At 38.5% G+C, this 25326-nt stretch overlaps 1 protein-coding gene across 12 annotated transcripts in view; it reads left to right on the forward strand.

The window, feature by feature from the left end:
- Positions 1-7708: 7708 nt before the first annotated feature.
- Smarca1 (SNF2 related chromatin remodeling ATPase 1) overlaps positions 7709-25326 on the forward strand; it is a 630075-nt gene continuing 612457 nt past the window's right edge. For 6 of the 12 annotated variants that reach the window (XM_074063786.1, XM_074063784.1, XM_074063780.1 and 3 more), the window contains exons 1-8: positions 7710-8039; positions 12934-13020; positions 15403-15569; positions 15901-16001; positions 16085-16185; positions 19480-19659; positions 22637-22792; positions 23906-24037. In XM_074063786.1, coding sequence (XP_073919887.1) covers positions 7869-8039; positions 12934-13020; positions 15403-15569; positions 15901-16001; positions 16085-16185; positions 19480-19659; positions 22637-22792; positions 23906-24037 — 1095 coding nt within the window. In that variant the 5' untranslated portion in view covers positions 7710-7868. Of the gene's footprint in view, positions 8040-12933; positions 13021-15402; positions 15570-15900; positions 16002-16084; positions 16186-19479; positions 19660-22636; positions 22793-23905; positions 24038-25326 lie in introns of all 12 variants that reach the window. The other 6 variants (XR_012444561.1, XR_012444562.1, XM_074063783.1 and 3 more) reach the window with 2 other exon arrangements.

Below are 25326 nucleotides of genomic sequence, written 5' to 3' on the forward strand. Positions count from 1 at the left end.
AACAACTGTCTTTTTATCATTCTTTGGGGTCAGGTGGGGAGTTTCCAATAAGCCACCTGTGAGGGGGAGGGGGTCTGGTGCTAACATGGCTGCCCTTACAGGCAGGGAAGATGAACTGCAACACTCATATGGTGAAGCTTGAGCCAACCTTGGAACAAGTAAAGCCTATCAGTGTGCTCTGTGTCAGGCCAAATGGTCCTCTACATCCCTCCCTACCTGAATCATTCACCTTAGGAAGAGGGAGACCTTGGGCAAAGCAGCTCTGCAGACCCACAAGGCACTAACAGCTGAAGGCTGATCTGCGGACTGTACTCCCCATATCTGGATAGAATGTGCTTCCTTGAAGATAATCTGGGTGGCACATCTCTGTGTCTCACCACAACAGGGGCACCTGCGTGTTCAACTCTAGAAAATGATGTCAGATTGGTTTCCAAGGAAACTGTACAATTTACACTCTTAGCTGAACCCTATGAGGGTTCCCATTTTCTCCCATCCTTTGTAACTCTTGCTATTGTCAGTCTTTAAGAATTTTAGCCATTCTAGGGCTGAAGGCATGGCTCAAGTGGTAGAGTGCTTGCCTAGCAAGTGTGAAGCCTTGCATTCAAACCCCTATGCCACCAAAAATCAATAAACCGATAAAGGATTTTAGCTATTCTAGTAGATCTGTAGCAGTATCTCATTAAGGTTTGAATGTGCATTTTCTTGGTGACTACCAAGAATAAACACCTTCTCCTATATGTTTTGCTTTGTTCATTGTTTTTTCACTTGTCTTTGTTTTGTCTTCCTTAAACGAGTCTGTTTCAGGCAGGGGTCTGCAAACACTGCTTGACGCCCATTGACCTAGGAAAGGTTTTCATATTTTTTAATTGTTGGAAAAAAAAATCAAAAGAATAGGATTTCATTCATTTTGTTTCTGGTGCTGGGGATCAAATTCAGGTCCTTGCACATTCTTAGGGAGGTGTTCTACCACTGAGATATTTCTCTAGCCAAATATTTCATTATATGAAATTAAAATTTCAGTATCCATAAATAAAGTTCTATTGCAACCCAGCCATGCCCATGTGTTTATTTCTGGTCTGTGACTGCTTTTGTGCTGTAATAGCATAGCCATAGCCTTATCATTGAGACAAAGATCTTACACTCCCTAAAGCCTCAAATACGTACTCCCTGGTTTTTTATAGAAAGATTTTGCTGGTCTATGGTCTAGACCAGTGGTTCTCAAAGTGTGGTTCTTGGACCAGCATCATCTGGGAACTTGTTAGAAAGGCAGATTCTTAGCTCCGCCTCAAATTTACCAATTCAGAAACTCTGGGAGTGAGACCAGTCATCTGTTTTGTTTTGTTTTGAGATGGGGTCTTGCTACATAGCCCAGGCTGGCCTCAACTCTTGATCCTTCCGCCTCAGCCTCTCAAGTGCTAGGAGGTGTGCACCACTACACCTGGCCAATCATCTGTGTTTTAGCTGCCCTCTAGGTGATGGTGATGTGTAAGAATGAGAACCACTGGTCTAGGTCCTGGACAAGGACCCCAATCCATTTTCTTGGTCTTTGGTATCTTATTCTACACACAGTGGGTAAGCTGTAAAGAAACTTTGAAAAATGTTACATACATGTAGCAATTCCAGACCCTGTGGCTCTGTCTTTGCTGCTCTCAGACTCTGGGTTTGGATTTTGTGTCCCAGATGGTATAATTCCAAAGTCCTCCATGGATTTCCAAGAGTAAAGGAAATGAATACATCTGTGGGGTTAGTGTCATTTGAGGACGGGCCTGTGGATTTCTCCTAGAAGGAATGGCAGAACCTGGATGGTACCCAGAGCACCCTGCACAGGAACATGACATTGGAGACCTACAGCAGCCTGGAATCGTTGGGGGCATTGTATTTCCAAATCTGAAGTGATCATCAAGTTGGAGTAAGGAACAGACCCACCGATAATTGAAGACCCTCCAAAGTGACCCAGATGCCCAGAAAATGAATGCCCTATATGATAGGAGCCAGGAAACCCAAGACATTTGTGGCAAACTTGTGATCATGAGAAACAACACATCAACTGAGGAGAGGGTTCAATTAGGAAAAATCTTTAATTTGAACTCAAACCATATTTCCAGACAGATTATAAATAATGGAAACTAAGGATGAAGACTGAAGAGTTTAAAATATATTGCGAGGTATGTGACACAAATGGACGTCTAGGATGAGATAGAAGGAAAGTGGTAGAAACCATAAAAGGACAACAAAGAAGTGCAAGGGTATGTGTGGAGGGTGGAGGACCCCATGTAGCTGGACAGCACTCTCTAGATGCCTTTCTCTCCTACCTCATTAAAAAGGGTGAATCAGATATGTTTGCTGTCCTTAAGGAGGTCACGGTATTAAGAAGGAAGTGTCCTGACCCTCTTCTTCCTCATTTATTGCCTTTGTTCAGAATTTAACCAATTCTGTCTTGTTCTCACTTTAGTTAGGACTGACTTCCACTATTTATGTTGCCGTATTCTGTCTTTTTCCTTGGCTCAGTCTAAAGCTCAAAGTGTCATCTTGCTTTTATATTTTAATTTTTTTGTTAACTACCATCATTGGGTCCATAGTACATGCCAAGACCATGCTAAATGTTTCCTGTATATTTTTATATTGACTCTTCATAAAAGCACTTCTAGTTAGTAATTGTTATATCCATTTTACAGATGTAAATATGAGTCTAGAGGGGTTAAATATGTTGGTAGAATTTAAATTCCGACTCTTTCTAAATCTAGAGCCAAAGCTAGTCATAACTTATATTTACAATTTAAAATGAGAATGGTCAAGAGCAGTTTCTCACTCAACCACGTGACATTATTATAAACAGTAAAAGAATTTATATATTGCCTGGCGCCAGTGGCCTCGCCTGTAATCCTAGCTACTCTGGGAGGATCCCGAGATGGCTGATGCTAGAAGATCAGGAGGATCAAGGTTCAAAGCCAGTTTGTGAGACCCTATCTCGAAAATACCAAACACAAAAAAGGGTTGAGGGAGTAGCTCAAGTGGTAGAGCATCTGCCTAGCAAGCGAAAAGCCCTGAGTTCAAACCTTGGTACCACCCCCTAAAATTTTTAAAACACAAAAGAATTTATATTGCTTCAGTTACATTACACATTACTATTACATTGCCTCTTTCCCCCCTTTTTCCTGCTATTTAACAAATTCAATGCAGATTGTTTAGCATGTGTTTCATGTTTTAGGGCATTATAGACAGCTAGAGTTTCGGGGTTGGAAAGCACTTAACATATCTGCTCTGTCTTTTTCCTGAGCTAGGTTGTGTGTGATAATTTTTAAAAGTAGAAAATCCCTACATATACAATTTGAAATGAGAATGATCAAAAACAGTTCTTCACTCAACCAGGTGTGACACTGTTATAAACAGTAGAAGAATTTATATTGCTTAGGTTGCATTACTCATTATTGCTACATTGCCTCTTTAATATAAACTCATTCTTCCCCTCCCCCCCTTTTTTGCATTTCTTTTTTGAGATAGGGTATCACTACACAGCTCAGGCTGGTTAGGTTGGCCTCAAACTGGCCATCTTCCTGTTTCAGTCTCCAGGGTACTGGAATTATAGGCCTGTACAAGTGCCCAGCTTTCTCCCCTTTGTCTTTGAAAATGTTCTTTATGTATTATGTAAAGAAATAATTTTACTGAGAAAAACTAGAAGCAATAGAAAAGCAAAAATTGAAAAGTCGCCCATAATCACACCACCTTGTCATAACTACTGGTAACATTTGGAGAAGACCATTCACTATTTATGTAACTAGTTGGGCTTTTGTTTTTCCTTCAAAAATGGGAACATAGTATTTTTAGGAGGGGCAGTACTGGGGCCTTGTTCTTGCTGGGTAGGTACTCTTATCATTTGAGTCATACTTCCAGCCCAACATTGTATTTTTTCCTGCCTCTTTTCCTTGAAGGATATAGAGGAGCATATTTCCATGTTAATAGATATTTATTTACCTAAGTCATTCTTAATGCTTGTACACTATTGCAACATTTTGCCAATCCCTTCTGACTGGACATTTACGTTGTTTCTGTTAGCCTTTCCTCTCTCTGCACTAACTGTCCAAAGAATCATTACTGCTGTGAGGATTTAGATGGAACACCATGGAGACAGAGGGCAGAAATATTTTTCAGTCATTTTCTCAATGTGATTTCCACTGTCAAGAAGGAAACCCTGCAAAGAACAGGGAACTTGATGAAGTGGAAAAGATGAGGTTTTGAGCCAGTCTGGGATTTGAATCTGGCTTCTGTCTCTTATTAGCTATGGAATTTTTTTTCCATGGGACTGGGCTTTGAACTCAGGCTTGGCACTTGCAAAGTAGGCACTCTACTGCTTGACCCACACCTCCAGTCCATTTTGCTCTGGTTAGTTTGGAGATGGAGTCTCTCGAGCTATTTGTCTGGGTTAGCCTTGAACTGCAAACCTCCCAATCTCAGCCTCCTGAGTAGCTAGGATGACAGGTGTGAGCCACTGGCGCTCAGCTAGTTATGGAATCTTAAATGCGTTATGCGGCCTTCCTACACATTTTCTCATTTGTAAAATAGGGATCCTAATATTTATTTCATGGAATTCTTGGGAGGATTAGCAATCTCATAAATTTAAGAATCTTGCCCAGTGCCTGACACATTAGCGGGAGCTGGAGAAATGGGAAGGTAGACTATGCATTACACATGACCTTTCCCTCAACCAGAGAGCACCAAGGAAATAGCCTTTTCAAAAGTGTCACTGTCATAAATTTTTAAAGGAAATGCTGAGAAAGATGACTGATATGAGAATGGTACTGTAGTTATAAGCAAGATACTGTGGCTAGAAATCTTGTACCAGCTTCTAAAGACCAGTGGGATAACAATGTAGTTTTAAGTCACACTGTGGTTTCAATGACAAGTTTCAGATAAAGGATAAGAGAAGGAACACCAAGCCCTTGACCTCACCTTTATGAACTTTATAAAACTAGATAATACCACCAGTGGACAAGCATTCTGGTAACTACTTGAATTTGGATACTTTAAAATAACTATTGGACATCTTCTAGCATGTTCATACTCTACCAAAATGGACATATTTATACAGTGGACTGAGATTAGTTTTTGAGATTCCATAATTATGGCCCCAAGCTTCTTCATAAACATTTGCTTTGCTTTCCAACTCCAATGGAGTAAAGCAATTAAAGACCATTCTCAATAAAAAGGCATACCAGGGTAAAGTAGTAGCCAATGAAGCAAGGTGTTGAGTAGAATCAGAAAAGAGGTCTTGTTGAACAAAGTCTACAGATCACAGATTTTAGGCAGATTTGCAAATAAGGATAGCACATGCTCTGTAAATAGCAGCTGTTGCCATAAGCCAAAGGGCAATATTTACATGAATCCTGTGGCAAGGTTTATTGACTAAACATAGACTTTTCCAGCCAAATTCACATACTTGGTAGTGCTTTTAGCTATGTCGTCTTGAAAAGGAAAGGATTACATTATATGTACATGGAAAATTGCCAAGGCACAAATATAGTATGTCCCCCAAATAAATTTCTAAATTAGTTTTTGGAACCTGGAACACATGTTCCCACAGAAAAGGTGGTATAGAGGGATGTGAGCTTTCCAGATTTCCTCACAAAAGTGCATTTAATCCATGGTGTCACTGAAATACTGCACACTGGCAATGAGAAATGCAGGGGAACAAAGTACTCTTGCAAGCAGGAACACATCAACACACAACAAATATTTCTTGAGTCTTTCTCCTTTTAAACCCCAGGCAATAAAAGGGTAATTTTTATCTTCCCTTAGCTACAGTTTGGTGAAAAAGAAATATTCCACTGCCACTGTTTGGAAGGGCCATTCTCAAATCAGGCAGATGTGCTTGTAGCAGCGGCTACAAGCTATAGAAGGAAGCTATCCTTCTATTTCAGGACTTCTCCAACTTATCCACCAGAGAACCCTTAATGACTAGAAGACTGTACTGGTAGTGGGCAAGGGGTAAGATATCTCACTGGAAGTCTCGAGGTTCTATGGAGATATTTTACATTTTGTAGTCCATTCCTTAACATATCTGCATATTTTAATATAAAAAATAATATTCAAATGATCGATTTTTTTTTACTGAGGTTGATACTCCAAAGTTATCATTTTGACACAGAGACACCCTATGCCCACTGGATGTTACAAATGCTATCAAGATGAGAAACCTGGGCACTGGAGAGGGTTGATCTAGAGTAAATGACAACATAATGAAGATAAAATCAGAGTAAAGTTAGTACAACCAGCTTCTTTTCTCTCACATATGCACACTCCTTTGGTAACCAGAATCTTGTCCTCTGCCATTTTTTCTCTGTTCAAAACCAGTCTTTGGGGCTAGTGGAGTGGCTCAAGAGGTAAAGCGCCTGTTTAGCAAGCATGAAGCCCTGAGTTCAAACACCAGTACCACCGAAAAAAAAAAATCAGTGTCTGGAAAGAATCTCACATTCGTTCACACCAGGGTGTAAATGACCAACAATAGCTAAAAAACAAAAAGTCAGAAGGTTTTTGTACATTAAGGTTTCACAGTTTTAAAGCAAAAAGGAATTTAGGGTATTAGTCCCAGGAAAAAGAAATATATTTGGCATCAACTTTGTGCTAGTTGCAGAAATCATACCTCATTTCAGATTGGTAATTTAGGAAGGTATGCTGAGGGAACTTAGTCATGACTTTTTACTTTGGACAGTATCTGCTTCATTTGGGAAATTGCATGCTTTGTGGTTGTTGTTTGGCATACTGTTTTCTATGTTTTGTTATCTCTTGTCTCTAATGACTGGATTTTAAATGCTAGGATGTAAATTTTCCCATTATTGATCAAGTCAAAAATGATGAGGAGGCATAAAAGCAATATTTAATAATTACATTTCCATGGTGTTGTACCCTTTCCAAAGTGCTTTTTACATACTGACCATGCTCATTTATTGGCATTGGATTATGATCAGATAATGATAATATGCACAGAACATGAACTAAAAGAAAAAAAAATCACAGCTATTCAATTCAATTACTAATATTAGGGACCTGCCATATGGTGCCCCAGGTTTTTGTGGAGGATTTTGACCTTGTCCCCCAGGAGTTTAAAATTCAGTGCTGAAGGCAAACAAAGGGCTGCACATTGGCCACCTGAGAGGTGCCAGAGTTGAAGATGGAACAAACATACATAAAAACCCGAGTCAGGTTTTGGCTTGGAAGTATTTGCCCTGAAGAGATTCAAGGGCTGCTTCACTTTCTGCAGAATTTAGGAAGGTGGGAATACACCAGTAATACGATTTCTTTAGGGACCTGGAAAAGGGCAGTCCCCAGAGGGGTTCTGGGCTTTGTGAATGGAGAAAAGACCTTCTCCTGTACAGTTATAAGCTGAGGAAAAGTTCTTTGTGCAAGAAGGGGAGAGCGCCCTGAGGCACAAAGAGCAGATTTAAGGGAAAGAGGATTCCTTTTGCACACATCTGGGAGGGGAGCTCAGCTCACTGATGGGGGCGTGTGAGGAAGGAATATTTTAGGGGGCCACAGGCTTCCCGCCTCCACCGCTGTCCGCGCCCCACACTCAGGCAACAGTTGGTCGTGCGGGGTTGGCCTGGGTTCTGGGTGGGGAGGGGGAGTCTCGCGATCGTTGGGGGGGGTGTGGAACGGGGGGGCGGGTGACGGGGGGGGGAGGCCATGACGTAGGGTGGGTGGACGGAAGTGGGGCAGGGTTGAGGGTTATTTAAAGAAGGGGGGCCGAGCGAAGGGGTTGGAAGCGGAGCGATTCCCCACCCCTGCTCCATCTAGCTCTTTCCAGTGCAGCCACTGCCGCCGCCCAGGAGCCTCATCCCCTTCCTCGTCCCCCTTGTCGTTCCCGCTCCAACGCCATGGAGCCGGACACCGCTGCAGCGGCAGCCACCGTGGCAGCCGCTGATGCGACCGCCACAATCGTGGTCCTAGAGGACGAGCAGCCTGGGCCGTCCACCTTTAAGGAGGAGGAAGCGGCCGACGCGGCCACTGAAGCCACCACGACCACTGAGAAGGGCGAGAAGAAGGAGGTAAATAGGAAGGGGGTGTGTGTATGTGCGGTGGACAAATCCAGTGCCTGGCCCCTCCAAGGGGCCCAAACCCTGACCTTTAGGCGCCGACAGGTATCCGCCGAGCTCTGCAGGGATGGGGGCGACCGGTGTGTGGGGGCGGCGGAACAATCTAGCATTCACTCCCCTCCCCCTTTCTTCTCGCTGCCTGGAGGGCGGGGGTGGGGCTGGGGCGCGGGCGGGCGCGGCGCGGAGTGGAGGGGTGCCGTTATCCTTGGACTCCCCAGCCCTTCCACAGTCCCCGGCCCCCTCTACCTTCCCGGAACTGGGGTAACAGGGTGGGGGATGGGGCCGTGCAGGAAAAAGCCTCCGCCTCTCCCTCTCCTCTTGCTTGCTCTCTCGCTCTCCCTCGCTCTCCCTCCCCCCCCCACCTTCCCGTCGGCCTCTGCCTGGGAAATCTGGGCCCTTGAATCCCACACTCGCGCTAAAGGGGTTTGGTTGGGGCTTATTTTTGTAATTGGAATTTCAAGGTGCTGGTGGTTTGGGGGAGGGTGAAGTATGATAGCAAAGACGTTTATTTCTTTGATTGGCAATATTGGTCTTTTGGATTGCAGAAAAAAAAAATGTCCCTTGTTCCTTTGATCCCCGCCTGCTGAGGCGGGGGTGTCACTTCGAGAAAACGAGCTCTCCGCGTGGAACCCCACAACCCAAACCCCACACGGAGGGAGCCTGCACGCTGGCTTAGGAAAATTTCCAATGTCTGCACCCTCACCCTCTCCTGCCCCGCCCCCGACGGTATAGTGTTTCACTTCAGGGCCACCCAGATGGTCCCCCAATCCGGCCCCAAGCCTTCCAGGCTTCCGCCTCCCTCTCTCCTAGTGGGCGCTGCTGGCTCCTGGACACACGCAGGTTTTTTTTTTTTTAATTTATTTTTTGTAATAACCCAGAGTCTCCAGTATGAGCTGCTACTAACGTACCTAAGGGGACCGCTCTCATACCTATTACAGGCAAATCCAGAAAATATCTGTTATCTCCCATAAGGCATATTTCAAATGGACCGAGGTATGCAAATAAAATGATGAAACGCTTTGCAAAATTGAGAATGAAAGTAGAATGGAATGCAAGTTTTGACGTATAATAAAATCGCAGAACGATGTTTCTGGGTGGACTTCTTTCCATTTACCAATAGGCACGGTGGGTTGCTTCAGCGATCTCAAGTGGCTTTGTCTGAATCATTATATGATCCTATACAACCACATGAAAAGCTTTTGAGGGAAATTAACACCTTTCGCGTTGAATTACAAGAGTAATGTTAAATTCAGCAGTCTCCTAAGTGACATATTTTACTGTCGAGTAAACAGAAAGACAATTGTAGTGCTAAGTGAAAACCGTGGAAAACATGGGACTTAAGATCTGTGTGATACCTGGATCAATGAAGACCATACTGATGATTAAAGCTGGACCAAATAGCAAGGATCAATATAAATCACATATTGGGAAATTCAAAAATGTGTCTAGGTTTCCTTTATTCCCTAGGCTGGGCAAATGTAAGTGCTAAACTCTCTATATAAATGCAGTGATGTCGAATTTCCAGACTGTAAGTTTCTTGAATTGTGAAAAGACAGGATCAATTAAAAAAATCCTATGTAATATGCACTGAGTCGATTCCTATATATTCATGAATCTGTGGTCTCATAGTAAATTGCCCAATGGCATTACATATGTCTACTCAGGAGAGGGAAACGAGGTGCTACATTGCAGGCACTTCCTGATTTTGAAAGTTTAGTACTTGAGTCGCTACATCTTTTAATTTCTTTTCTTAAAAATCTAAATACATTGCATACTGTCTTGACTTCTTAAGGGGTGTGCTAAAAGTGTAGATTAACCTTTCCCTTGTGACCATCAGTTATTGTACTCTGAGAGTGACACAAAGGCAATTGAGAGCCAGCAGGTTGTTTCTTGGTAAAAAACCTCTTCTCATTCTCTTTCATTACTGTGTTGATTATTTTATTAGCATATATTAATTGTATAAAGGGGCTTCATTGTGATATTTCCATACATTCATTTAATGTACTTTGATCATATTCATCCCCTCTTGTTACTTACTCTCTTTTATCCCTCTATCTCTCCCCCCTTTTGAAAATAATTCATGGGTTCCATTTTGAAATTTTCATACATGCTTATAAAGTACTTCAATCATACTCAGCCGCCCCATCACCTCCTTTTCCCCTCCCTCCAGTTACTTTCCTAAACAGTCCTTTTTCAGTCATATATATGTAAATATATGTATGTATATATACATAAATATATATATATATAAACTTGCAGCTATATACTATTGGTTTTTTAGTAATTTTTCTGTCTCCTCCCTCAATTTCCAGACCTTAGCTATCACTTTTTTAAGCACCTCATGTACTTTCATTAGAATTCATTAGTTTATGCTATAGGACATAGATGGAAGAAAAAACACTGTACAATGCAAAAATGCCAGGATGCTGAACCCGAAGGATAAGGGATCCCACTGCAGTAGAACACACATTTTAATTCTGGCCTTCTACTATCCCTGCTTGCTGTTTATGGTGTGCCTTCCTCCAATGATCTTAGCCTTGTCATTTGCTGCTGCTTTTATTCTCTGGGATGTAGGAAGCCAGATTATCAAAGTAGATAGAATTATATATAAAAAAAGCACCTAGGCTCTGAGAAGACTTTCATGTAGAATAAAGCTGAGGAGATTAGTGAATTGACTTGTGATGTTTAGTTACTTGAAGGTATTTTGCTTACGCTTTGGTTCTTGAACTTGGTTTAAGTGACACTTGAATAACCTAGTCCTGTAGAAACTGGGAGCTGGGAGATGTATTTTTGGTGGTGAAAACTTTAAGTGAAAGGTCATGGTCTTTCAGACAAGGCCTTTTCATGATCTTATGCTGCATTCTTATGGCATCTAGACTATCACATGATAAAATCCACAAGAAACCCATTAGAATATCTTAATTCATCTTTCATCTTTTCAGTATGAACAGTGAACTTTTGAAAACATACATACATACATACATATAGAAATGACAAGGTTGAAAAGGGAGGTATTTTAAAATTTGTTGTGGAAGTTAGTGCCAATTAAGTAATTACCCATACATTTAATAGCACGTTCAAGATGAGGGATTTTAATTATCATACAATTAAATTTTTATGGTATTCTACCATAAGGTAAGCTAAGAAATAATGGATAAAATGTTTTTCTAAGATTTATTTTTCTGTAAAGTGAGCTTTGATTCCCACAAATATTTGGGCATGTAAAGTGAAATAATTGTCACTATTTTGAAATTTGGAAATGAGACTTCACATAGCCTTTTAAGGAATGATAAAGTGCAGATTTTGATAACTAATTATTTTTTAGTGGTTCTGTGGATCGAACCCAGGGCCTTTTTGTGCATGCTAGGCAAGCAGTCTACCATTTGAGATGTGCTCCCCCTGCAGCCCTTTTGTGTATATTTTGTTTTTGAGATAGGATCTCCCAAACTATTTATTCCTGGGCTGTCCTTGAACTCTCAGTCCCTTTGTCTCAGCCACTTGAATAGCTGGGATTAAAGGCATGAATCTCCATGCTTGACTTGATTCTCAATTTTTTGTTGCTTTGAAAATAAAGTAAGATATATAGTATATGTGACAGTTTGAAATTGTGGGCTTGAGAGGATCTTTCACAGTTCTCTGTTCTTACCCATCCAGGATTACATTCAAAACATCTCATATAGATGATCTATACTTATGAGATGCTATAAGTCAAGATGGTTGTTGTCAGGGTCAAAATACATAATCTTACTTTGAATTTCCTCAAAAGAAAAAAAGTACCAAAAGTTATAAGACATTATCCATTGACTATTGGAGACACTTTTTCTTAGTTTAAGGTAGAATTCTGTTATTAATTTTTGGTGTAGATTTTCAGGAACAGGTGGAGAAAAGCCATGATGAAATTGACATGGCTGCTTTAGTTTCCTAAAGATTTGTTTTTGACCTCTGCAAAGTCTGTGTTAAAACTGAAATACTCATGGCATGGTCTTAATGGATAGATTTTTGTTCTTATTATTTTACTCCTTGATTTCTTCTAGGGAAGGACTTAGTCTACATTATGTTCTTGTATTTACAAGTCTAAACTTGTCTTTACAAAGGATAGGATTATAATGTAGCCCTACTCCACCACTCAGATAATTTCAGTCTTGTTCAGTTACTGATGATGTTAGTTTTCACTAAATTACAACTTTAAACATATCAAGGGTTCCTAGTTAATAGCTTTGATAAACCGAGCTCTATAAAATATTTCTGTATTACAGCTTAAAAGTTTTCTTTCCAGTTGAAGGAAATTAAGCCAACAGTTTATTAAATTATTTCAAATGTATATGACCAAACTACATAGATGTTTTCCTCTATGCAAACAATTTTCAAAGTGTCTTTTCAGGACCAGAAAACACAGCTTTTTCTTCAGAAAGCCTGGCTTATTTCCATCACATAAAGAACTATTTCAGAGAATTAGTAGTTACTTTTCTTGAGTTCTTCAGATTGTGGTGATAATGGTAGCCTATTTTAGAGTACTAAATCTCCTATTTCATGGTTACATATTCTCTTACATTTTAAATTAAAAAGAATAGGTGAAAAGGCCCAATGTTTTACTTCTGGTTTTTATCCTAATTAATGTCATTTCTCTGGGTTTTCAGATTTTTTTATTGGCCCTCGGGTACACAGAACTGGATTAATTATAAGCCCTTGCTTCATAACATGCTCTCATCCTTGGTCCAAGCCTGCCCCACATGGATTTATTTATTAAGTTATTTGATTACCTTTCACTTGCTGCAAGTGAGAACATTGACCAATTTAAAGACCTTGCTTTGCAATTTGCTGATATTTATTTCCTTTGAAATTCTAGAAAAACATTTCTCCGTTTCAACTCAAACTTGCTACTAAAGCTTCTAAATCTGAAAAGGAAATGGACCCAGAATATGAAGAGAAAATGGTAAATATGCTCTTGGGTAGGATAGCGAATGCTGTAGTTAAGTTTTTAAAATTTTGAGACAGGGTCTCACTAGGTAACCCTGGCTGGCCTTGAACGCACTATGTAACCTAGGCAGGCCTCAAACTTGTGATCCTCCTGCTTCACTTTCCCAAGTTTTGGGATTACAGGCTCGCACCACTATGCCTGGCTTGTAGTTAATTTCTAAAGAGGAGATGTGAAAAATGAAAAAAGGACTTGTGTATTAATAATGCATTAGAGAATCATAGATTTTAGAATTGAAAAGCAATTTAATAAATTATCACAATAAATTTTTGTTGAATAATCTCATTTTCAGATAAGGAAATTAAGGATCAGAGAAATTATGTAGAATAGATGGAAGTAGAAGACACATCTTAACTTTTTCTCAGTGCTCTTCACCCCATCATAAGGTGCTTTATGATGAAATACTTTATTCACTGAGTAATGAAAATATCAGTGGCAATATCAGTTGGCTTTGTGTCCTGAAAAAGATCTGGTCACAAAGCCAGATTTATATTTTTCTCCTTCCTTTGGATATATGAATGAATGCTACATGTCAAAGAAATATGGAATGTTAATATGCTTTTTGAGACATATTTGATTATATTTTTCCAATGCATGAACATACTATGAACTTAGTTATACCCATATATTGTTTTGTTATTCATTTAATCATTTTGTTTTTGGTTTCTAAGAAGTCAGCAGTTGGTTGAAACTGATTTTTTTCCCTAAGGTATTGTTTTTGCAGTAATGTTATAAAAATAAGTAGAGATGAAGTACATTACTTGTATGTTGATAGCTATTTTACAAGACTGTATACCTTAATGTTTAAGGCCACATCGAATGAGACAGTTAATGTTTTAACAACTCTAAAAACAACATTCCAGTGAGGATAACATAAAATGGAAAGTTTCTGGCCTTTTTCCAGATAGTGGTCTGAATGTATTTGTCTTAACTCTTGTGTTTATGTTAATGAACACTTCTGTAAGTTTCTGTAATCTTTCATTAGTAATCTAGTGTTCTCTACCCTGTGGTCAGAAAGTGACTTTGAATAAAAAAAATTGTCATTTTTTTTCCTTTGTGTAGAGTGATGTATGTATCTTTTGATCTTCTAAGGTTTTATAGTGAATTGAAGTTTTATTGTATTTATGTGATGTAGTTTATATGATTGTTCACAATTTTAGAAATTAGAATACATACCAGCTTTTAATGACTAACATAGATTAACTACTTTACATGTATGTGTGTATGTATAGTTTCTCTAACTCCTGCTCCCTTTGGGGAAAAACTTTTATATGCTGTTAGCAAAAAATAGTTTTCCAGATCATTGGAATCGAAGTGATGAATGTTTATTACATTATTGTATCATGACATTGAAAATATTTTGAGACAAGATGATACTGTATTCTTAGAGTTCAGTCATGTCGAGATGAAAACTCTTAAGAGATCGGTTTATAGTACGTATATATCATAGTTAATAATTTGTATTTCTATATTTGAGATGTGTATTCGATGTTCAATATTCTTACTATTGAAGAAAAGAAAATCATGTTTTGGAAAGAGAATCAGTTTTCTGATTTTGATTCTGTAAGAAGGTTACTCTTTTTTGGGGAGTGGGTACTCGGGATGGAACCCAGGGGCTTAGCATGTGCTCTACCACTGAGTTACACCCTCAATTCCAAAAAGGGTACATCTTCTTTCTTTTCTTGTCTTTTTTTTTTTTTTGTGGTACTGGGTTTGGATTTGGGGCCCCATGCTTGCTAGGCAAGCACTTTACCACTTGAGCCCTTTTTGTTTTAGTTATTTTTTAAGCAGGGTTTCGCTTTTGCCTGGGGCTGGCTGCGACAGTGATCTTCCTACATATGGCCTCCCATGTAGCTGGGACTACAGGCATGTGCCACCTTGTCTGGCTTATTGACTGAAATGGTGTATTCCTAACTTTTTGCCAGGGCTGGCCTTGAACCGCGATCCTTCTATAATCTCTGCCTCCCGAGTAGCGGGGATTACAAGTGTGAGCCACTGTGTCATGCTCCAGAAGAGTACTTCTTTTGGGGGGCATTTACTGAGTCTGTCAGATTTGGCTTCTAATCAAAGTGTTTGAAAATACCATTTTCTAATTTTGCTATTTACTAGATGTGGAAGCTTGGGCAAGTTCCTTATCCTCTCCGTGCCTTATTTTTTATCATCTGTAAAATGGGTATAATACTAGTAACTACCTCATAGGTTTCTTCCGGGAATTAAATGGGTTAGTGTGTTTGAAGCACTTAAGACATTACACAAAGTAAGCGTAATATAAGAACTTGTAAAGTGTCTTTGAATGAACAGAAAAACAAAACCTCCTTTTTCTTTTGTTTTGTAAATTAGAAAGCAGACCGAGCAAAGAGGTTTGAATTTTTACTGAAGCAGACAGAACTTTTTGCACATTTTATTCAACCTTCAGCACAGAAATCTCCAACATCTCCTCTGAACATGAAACTGGGACGCCCTCGAATAAAGAAAGATGAAAAGCAGAGCTTAATTTCTGCTGGAGAGTATGTTGGCATCCTTCAACCTTTTTTCCTCCTTTCTCTTTCCCTATTTTCTTTCTTTTCTTCCTCCCTCTCCTTCTGTCCTTATTTATTTGGCATAACTTTATATGAAAAACTTAAGGTTATTGCTGATATAAATATGTTTTGGAGGCAACAATGTTTTTTATTCTCAACAGAAATCAATCAGTAAAACCGTAGGTTGATTCCACCAAATTCTAGGCAATATACTAAATAACTTGTACTTTTTCCATAAAAGATATTTAACAGAGAACACTGACTTAATTGACACTTTAGCATCAATGTGAATATGAAGGTCTTTCTTTTTTCAATTCAGCTATCGCCACAGGCGCACGGAACAAGAAGAAGATGAAGAGTTGCTGTCAGAGAGTCGGAAAACCTCGAATGTGTGCATTAGATTTGAGGTGTCGCCATCATGTAAGTACTTCATTGCGTTGGTGTTCAAAAAACTTTCCTTGAGTATATTAATGAAAGTGTGAGACATCCTTGATTTTTTTCAGATGTGAAAGGAGGACCCCTGAGAGATTATCAGATTCGAGGACTGAACTGGTTGATCTCTTTGTATGAAAATGGAGTCAATGGTATACTGGCTGATGAAATGGTAAGAAACTGGCAGCTAGAATACATTCTCCGTTGTGAGTACTTTTTTTTTTTGGCTGTACTGGGATTTGAACTCAGGCTTTTCTGCTTGCTAGACTAGTGCTGTACCACTTGAGCCACACCCTCAGTCCTTTTTGCTTCGGTTATTTTTTTTGTGTGTGTGGTATTGGGGTTTGAACTCAGGGCCTACCCCTTGAGCCACTCCACCAGCCCTTTTTTTGTGATGGGTTTTTCGAGATAGGTTCTCACGAACTATTTGCCCAGGCTGGCTTTGAACCGTGATCCTCCTCATCTCTGCCTCCTGGGTAGCTAGGATTATAGGCGTGAGCCACTGATGCCTGGCTAGGTTATTTTTTGAGATTCGGTCTTGCTTTTATGACTGGGTCACTAGGATCTTGATCCTCCTATTTTGTGCTTCTCTGCATAGCTTGGGATGACAGACTTGCATCTTTATGAGATGGGGTCTCATAAACTTTTTTGACTGGGCTAGCCTCAAACCTCTATCCTCCTGATCTCTGCTTCTTTAATAGCTAGGATTACAGGCTGGAGCCACTGTGCCTGGCCTTAGACATTAGTACTTTTTAAACATAAGTTTGAAAGAGATGAATTGACCTACCCCCAGTCCCTATGCCTGGAAGCTTTTAGTTATTATAATGCAGAATGATTTTGTAGTCTACAGTTATTCAACCTCTAGAACATAGACTTTCTCAGGCCACAAAGTTCTTACGAGATTTCCTCAAATGACACCAACAAAACTTTCCTGTACTTTTGCTTTTGTTTGCACTTTGGTTTCCAGGATGCTCAGAGTCAGGTTGAATGTCTGAATGGAGCATCTGTGTTCCCTTTAATGGTCTGCCTTTTGTGTCCTTTGTGTCTTTTCCTAGTCTTTCCTTCTAGGCTTATTTTCCCTGGTGCCTTTTTATTTCTATTTTATCATTAATTTATGTTCCGTGTTTTCACTGTGGGCCTCCTGACATCCTTTTGGGAATGAGATAAAGTATATAAACCAAAAAAATGAATGAATGAATGAAGTCATGTGTGAATGAAACAAAATAAATCTCCAGATTTGTGAGTAGATAGAATGAGGAATCAGTAAAGTGCAATGATGAGTCTTAGTACAATAGAGTACAAAGTGGCAGACTTAGGCATAAATAAGCTAATGAAGCCAGGCGCTGGTGGCTCACGCCTGTAATTCTAACTACTTGGGAGGCTGAGATTGGAAGGATTGCGCTTTGAGGCTAGCCCAGGTGCATAGTTCGAGAGACCCCCATCTCCAAAATAACCAGAGCAAAAATGGACTGGAGATGTGGCTCAAGTAGTAGAGCGTCTGCATGTCAAGCCTGAAGTCCTGAGTTTAAACCCCAGTCCCGTCCCCCACCCTGCAAAAGAAATAAACTAACAAATCATGAACATGTAAGTAAAAGAACCCAAAAAAGTAAGGCTGTGCAAGATGTGAATTCAGCAGATGAGGGCAGTATATGAAGGCTTAGATTTGTATTTTAGGTTCAAATTAATAAAACAGAATTTAAGAGAAGGCGGAGCAAGTTCAAGATCTATTTAACTTAGCAATAGGATATTTATGAAATTCTGGAGCCGTATTTGCAGAAGAGCCATCATTGGCTGAGCAGATGTGAAACGTGTGGCAGAGAATCCTTTACAAGGGTCACCAAGTCCTTATATTTACTTACATATTCTGGTTTGGGACCTATACTAGCTCAAAGGGGGAGGGGCTTGGTTAATTTGTCAAAAGAATGAAGGACCAGGATTGTTTGTCCCAAGCACTTCCTGGCTGCAGGCTGCTGAAACCAGATATGTTTTAATTATTAAAATAGAGAAAAAATTAAGATTAATTATAATTCTGCCATCTAAAAATAACATGGAGTTAGCATTTGGGAATATTTCTTTTTAGTCTTTTTCTTCTGGATGTATTTGTTTTGTATAGTTGAGATCATTATATATGTGTGTGTGTATATATATGTACACACACATATATACATATACATATATAATTTGTTATTCTGATGTTTTTCACATTTGTATGTATTTTCCAGGTAATTAAAACATTTTGTGAAAATAATTTATTGCATAATAATGCTAGAGAGGTACCATATTTTTATTCCATTCACTTATCCCTGCCCATTTGGATTGCTTGATGTGTAGTAGAAATAATGCTATTATGAAATCGGATAATTTAGTTTTTCTGTACCTCTCAGATTATTTCCATAGGATTCTTGGAAGTGGAATTCCTTTGTTAAAGCTTTTAAGGTTTTGGTGACCAGCATCCATAAAACCTGTCTAATGAAGTGACATCACTATTATCTACAAGGGTTTTATCGCTATGAGATAAAACCTATAAACATAACTTTAGGCTTGGATTTGTAAGGGAAGTACATGCTTTTTCTTAGAGATAAAGGCAAAAGCTGTTTTATTACTTACTCATTTAGTTTGATTTGTGGTGCTGGGGTTGGAATCCAGGGTCTCACACACAATGCTGTACCAGTGAGCTGCAACCTGCAATCAACTTGGAGAACTGAAGGCCAAACAGCAAAGGGCATAGTTTCCTTTCTTATGGGTTAGGTTGCAGGTTTATGTGTGTTTGATGTATTATTTTTTAAAAAGTCCACTGCACTAGGTGATCTTTAAGGTCCTTTCTCACTGCAAAGCTCTGTTCTTTTGTGGTTCCTCAGGTCTTAAGAGTGTGAGGTGCAAGTAGAGAGCCACAAGCCTCTTGAGATGCATGGTCTGACTATTTAATGCCTGGGCTTTAATAATACTGGGGACAATAGGGACGAAAGGCAGTGTCTCAGCAGGCTGGTAAAGGAAATTGATGTTTGTGAAACACACACACACACACACACACACACACACACTCCCTAGTTTTTTTAACTACTAGAAAAATTATGTATCAATTTGCTTGCTCCTTTAGGAGTAAAAATGTCCTAAATAGAAAGTTGCTTTATTGGGCAACATTTTGAGTGCAGTTTTGTCTTCATAGTAAGCACTAAGTTGAAATGCTTTCCTTTTTGCTTTAAGAAAGGCCTTCTTAGGGTGGGAAGAGCGGGAATAAGAAATAATAGGGGAGGCAGATATGATCAAAGTATATTATATGCATGTATAGAAATGACAATGAAACCCCTCACATTGTACAATTAATATGCAGTAATAAATAAAAAGGCCTTTTTACTTTTCATTGGTAGAAACATAATTTCCAATGTGAGGGAGTTTGGCAAGTGTCTCATGATGTAACTAACAAAGTACATTGATGGATTTTTTTTCCTTTGTGATGAAAATGCAGGGTCTTGGTAAGACTTTACAAACAATTGCTTTGCTTGGCTACCTGAAGCACTACCGAAACATTCCTGGACCACACATGGTTTTAGTTCCAAAGTCTACATTACACAACTGGATGAATGAATTTAAACGATGGGTTCCATCTCTCCGTGTTATTTGTTTCGTTGGAGACAAAGATGTGAGAGTAAGTGAGAAACAGGTTTAAAAGTCACTCAAAAATAACATCATTTCTGAACTTCTTTAATTACATACTATTGCTTTTAAAGACACTTAAGGCAATTACTACTAATAAGTAACGCTTAAGTTGAACTTACTGTAAGTTAGCCTTTGTTGTAAATAATTTCCATATATTCATTTTATTAACACAACATCCTGTGAGGCAGATGCATTACCTATTAATAACAGACAATCCATTACTATGCTTTTTTTTTTCCATGAGGGGATGTTCCTTGTACAGGGGGGATTCATTGTGACAATTCCGAATAGCCTTACATTGTACATTGGTTAGATTGCCCCCATCATCCCCTCCAAACTCCTCCCCGCCTCACTTAAATCACTTGCAAGAGATTTCATTGTTTTGTTGCATGTATGTATATGAAGCCCATCAACCATATTCCCTCACCTTCATCTCCTCCATTCACCCTCCCCCCCTTCTATAAGTATCCCCACCACACTGAAACTAGTTTACAGTTCAAAGGGGTTTCCTGAAGTATCCCCTCGTGAGTATACTTTACTTTGGTCAGTTCAGCCACTTCCATTACTCTCTCTTACCCCTATCTTCCCACTTCCCATTATTCAACAGCTTTCAATACACATCTTTATATTCTCTCTCTTTCTCTCTCTCTTCACACACATACACACACACACACACACACACACACACACACACACACACACACGTATACCACATTTTAAAAATCCTGAATGACTTAAATTGTTTCTTTTAAAAGTTCTGACTTCTTGTTTTAGTACTTGGGTTTTATCTCAGTTCCTTGTGCTTGCTAGGCAAGTGCTTTACCACCTGAGCCATGCCCCCCTCCTTTTTGTTTTACTTAGTTGTTTTTCCAATAGGGTCATGTGTTTTTGCCTGAGGCCAGCCTCAGACCATAATCCACCTACCTATGCTTTTTGCATAGCTGGGACCATAGTTATGTGCCAGCATGCCTGGCTTGTGTGTTGAGATGCAGTCTTGCTAACTTTTTCTTGGGCTGGACTCAAACTGTGATCCTCCCTATCTTTTCCTCTTGAATAGCTAAGATTACAGGCAAGAGGTACTGAACCTGGCCATAAGTTTTGACTTTTAACTTAGTACACACACTCACATGTACACATACAGAAATGGAACTTCTTCTATGTGTACAAAGGGCCTTATATTTTGTGTTTATGCAAGACTCATGTATGTCTATATGTTGTCAAATAATATCAGAAGCTTTTTTTTGGGGGGGTGAGCATTTAAATTAGCCATTTGTCAATCTAGTAGGTTACAATTATTTTATGACTGTAGAATTAATGTAAAAGTAGTAAATTATGCAAAAACACAAAATGAATAATTTACTTAAAAAGGATACTATTAAATTTTGTCTTGATTTTGCCTCCAGAGAACATAGTCAAGCTTTATTCTATTTTACATATTTAGATTATCAAGAGACTCTCAAAAGAATGGTAGCTTAATGAGTTATGTAATTTCATCCTCTTCATTTTTTTGAAAAAATTCCTTAAATTTATTTAAAGTTAACACAAATAATTTAAATATTGAAATACCAAATTTGCATATTTAGAATTACAGGTTTGATTCTTTCCTATGCTTAATATCTCCCCATAGAAAATTAGTCACTTAGAACCCTTTTTTTGTTACTGCTGTTATTTAATATAATTCCACTGCTTATAAAGTTTTGAATTTGTAAAATACTGATCTTTTGCTAAAATGATTTCTTGAAGATCATAAGCAAAAGAGAAATATCTAGACTTGTGTCTTCATATTGCCTCAGTAAAAATGCATATCAGTGCCTTTTAACTATGTTATATGTAATTTATGGGTTTCGTGAAGTACATCTGTGGGGTTTAAAAAGAGTAGATATATTTAATATGTGATTGCCTTATGTCTGCTCCACAGGAGTCTGGGATTCTGGTGGTTTGAGAAATTGCTTGATCTTGAAAATCTTATCTTTGAAGTCAGTGTTTTTCAAATTGTGAGTTGCCACTCATGAATGGGTTGTGCATCCAACTTACTGGGTGGTGACAACAATTTTCTAAAACACTGAGAGAGAATAGAGTATCAAATAAGCAGAGTTTCATACCATGGTAAGCAGAAGCATTGTTTTGAGAAATTTTTAAGTTTCCTCTTTCTATGTACACTACACACTCAAACATACATGTGTGTACTGGATTGCATTTAAAATGCAATTTTCTTGTGGGCCATGTTCAAAAGAGCTTCAGAAACAGTAATTATTAATCACTTAAGTGATTGATGTGCCATACTTAGCACTTGAAGATTGATGTTGATGTATACAACATCCAGGTCAATATTTGCAGACAGACTTGAACCTTGATACCACATGGGGTAGCTATATTGAACCTTTTTATTTTTTTGACCTTCTGTAAACACCTATGAGGTCAGTGTTTTAGGAAGTAGAATTTTGATGTTGGCTATAATTGGTATTTGATTGAGTGGAGAAGGTATTAGAAATATTCTTGATCCTGTCTGATATTATAGTCCTGAAGTACATAGAGGTATCCAAAGATAGTGGACATGGAAACACATCTGGTTTGAATTCTGGCTTTTCTACTGATTACATGATGGTGAGTGAGTCTCAAATAACTTGAACTTTATTACATATAAAAGGAGAGCTTTGGGCTAGTTTGACCTTTAACATTTTATCAAGATATCTAACTAATAGTTGCAAAAATGTCAAAGCAGAGCTAATTTAAATCAAAAAACAAAAATGTATTCCATGAAATGTGTAAGAGGTACCATCAAACTCAGTTTTTCAGAAAATCAAAGAAGGATAAGGTAGCTGTGAGCCTTAATTTCCCCATATCTAAAATGGATGGCACTAAATGGTCCTCAGAGTCTTTTGTAACTCTTAGTATTTTCCTGACACTTTAAATCTGTGGTCATCTTCTCAGCATTCTCTAATATAACAAACTTTATTTTGTATTAGGCTGCTTTTATTCGTGATGAGATGATGCCAGGAGAGTGGGATGTTTGTGTTACTTCTTATGAGATGGTAATTAAAGAGAAATCTGTATTCAAAAAGTTTCATTGGCGATACCTAGTCATTGATGAAGCTCACAGAATAAAAAATGAAAAATCTAAGGTAAGTTCTCAATATCTTTATTCAAGTTTTTATTTAATCGCCAGCTCTGTTTGTTCACTTCTCTGTATTCACAATAAAAAATATAATGAAAGATCATGGTTTTATTCATGAAATCAGTTTATAATAGAGGACAAATGAAAGTGAACACACATTTTAATGTAAAGAAATTTGGGTGTTCATTTGCTACCCCTCCTGTTGCAGGTTAACTATGATGCTACATTATTTTAATATTGTTGAGAATATTTGGTGTACAAATATCATTTGCATTGACTTATTTTTTATTGAGGAGCTACCTTATGTGTATTCATATGGATTACAAAAAAGAATTTCCTGGAACTATCTGACTTGCGAATTAGAGTGTGGTGTTAACATTGAAAAACCCCCAATATTTCCTGCCATTGAACTCCATCAACAGTGGGAAAAGCTTCAGTTATTATGATGAACCTCTCTTTGGATCACTGGGCTACTATGGGAGAAACAGGGACAGAACTGGAGCAAAACCACCAGGTGGAGCATGCTAATTTCATAAGAGGATGCACGTTACAGAACATTTATTTAAGAGCATTTTATTAAAATGTGCATATTTGCTAAGATTACTATTCTTTTATACTTCAGTGCCTTAATTTTTATGGTGTTAAATTTAGGAAGCTAATATAAGGTATCAGGGAACATGGGCTCAATTCTGGTGCTGAAAAGTTATGAGCAGGCCATGTTAAAACTTGGCTAGATACATAGATGAATGTGGTTGGTGGTGAGAAGGGTTTTGTTGTGTAAAGTGATAGCCTGGATACCATGGGAGAAGTTCTGTTTTCTGGGAACCAAAATGGAGAAATTAAAATTTTCAAAGTATGGAAGGGGTGTCAGTTATAAATGTGACCTGCATTCTTTCAGGTGTAGAAATGCCTAAAATATTTTGTTCAATTGTGCCTCCCTGCAGCAGTGTCAACTGAACTGGGATATTTCCCATAGAAAGTTAATTTTCAATTATTCTATTTCAATTATTTCTACTTCCCATAGAAAGTACTATTTTATTAAGAATGTATTGGTTGGATAAAGTATGACTGGATGTTGATCATCTCAATAATGAGCTGTGTAACTATTATGTTTTTCTAGCTTTCAGAGATTGTTCGTGAGTTCAAGTCCACAAACCGCTTACTTCTAACTGGAACACCTCTGCAGAATAATCTGCATGAACTCTGGGCATTGCTTAACTTTTTATTGCCTGATGTGTTTAATTCTGCAGATGTAAGTTTAAGTCATAATTTTTTTGTGGGATGACAGTAGGGATTGAATTGAGGGTGCTTAGCATGCATTCTACTACTGAGCAACTCCTCCTGCCCCAAGCCACGCATTTTATGTATATTTTCTGATGTATACCGGCATCTCTTTTCAAAGCATAGAATATAGGTTAAAACTTAGAATTTTTCCTTTGTAATTCTTAATCTGTGTGTTTTGGTTTTCTCAGAAAGAGCCCTTACACACAAAATTTTAAAATGGGGATATTTAGGGAAATAAATACTGTGCTTCTCTTCTTTGAGATTAACCTGTCAAACTTTGGCTTTATTACATTTCTACTATAACTTATGATATGAGATAGGCGAGTTCAGAATAATGCATTCAACACTTTCTTTTCATTAAATTGGAGGGACTTAAAACATTTCTGTGTACTAGTGTTGCAAGTGTGGACTTTAAGGTGATCTTTACTGTAGGCATTGGCATTTGGTGAGTACTACAAAGTTTATAGTGTGTGATTTCAAAAACAACACATTTGATAAATGTGTCATTATTTTTATCATTTAATACAAAGTTATGCTAGGGCAACAAATTGAATTGAATGGTTTATGAACTTTGGGGCTTGATTTTATGTTCTTATTCTTCTTATTCTTCTTAATTGAATGCAATGTTGCCGTGGTATGGGGAAATCTATTTTTTGGGGGGGGCTGGGTTTGAACTCAGGGCTTTGTCTACCGCCTGAGCCACACCTCCAGTCCATTTTGCTTTGGTTATTTTGGAGATGGGATCTTGTGAACTAGTTGCCTGAGCTGGCCTTGGATTTTGATCCTCCCAAGTAGCTAGGATTACAGGTGTGAGCCACAAGTGTCTGGTGAAGCCTAATTTTTTTTAAGGAGAAAAATGTTGATAGAATTCTTTTATAATGGGATTCAAAATTTTTGTTTGATGGTATGGGGATTTAAACTCAGGGCCTCACACTTGCTAGGCAGGCAGTCTACCACTTGAGCCACTCTGCCAGCAGTTTTTTGTGTTGAGTATTTTCCTTTTTTTTTTTTAAATCTCCATGTATAGCTATCCTTACCTCAACTAGCAAAAATGCTTTGTCTTTCTTACTATTGTTTATACTCTCTCTTCAACAAAATTAGAGATAAGGGCAGAACAGATTCTGCCTGAAAGCAAGGGGGGGTGGGGGGGGTGAGGGAGAGGGCGGGAGGTATGGGGGGAGAAATGGCCCAAACAATGTATCCACATATGAATAAACGAGAAAAAAAAAGATTTTAGTTTATTTTTAAACTGATAGT

This window comes from Castor canadensis, chromosome X, assembly GCF_047511655.1.
Source record: "Castor canadensis chromosome X, mCasCan1.hap1v2, whole genome shotgun sequence".
Lineage (NCBI taxonomy): Eukaryota > Metazoa > Chordata > Mammalia > Rodentia > Castoridae > Castor > Castor canadensis.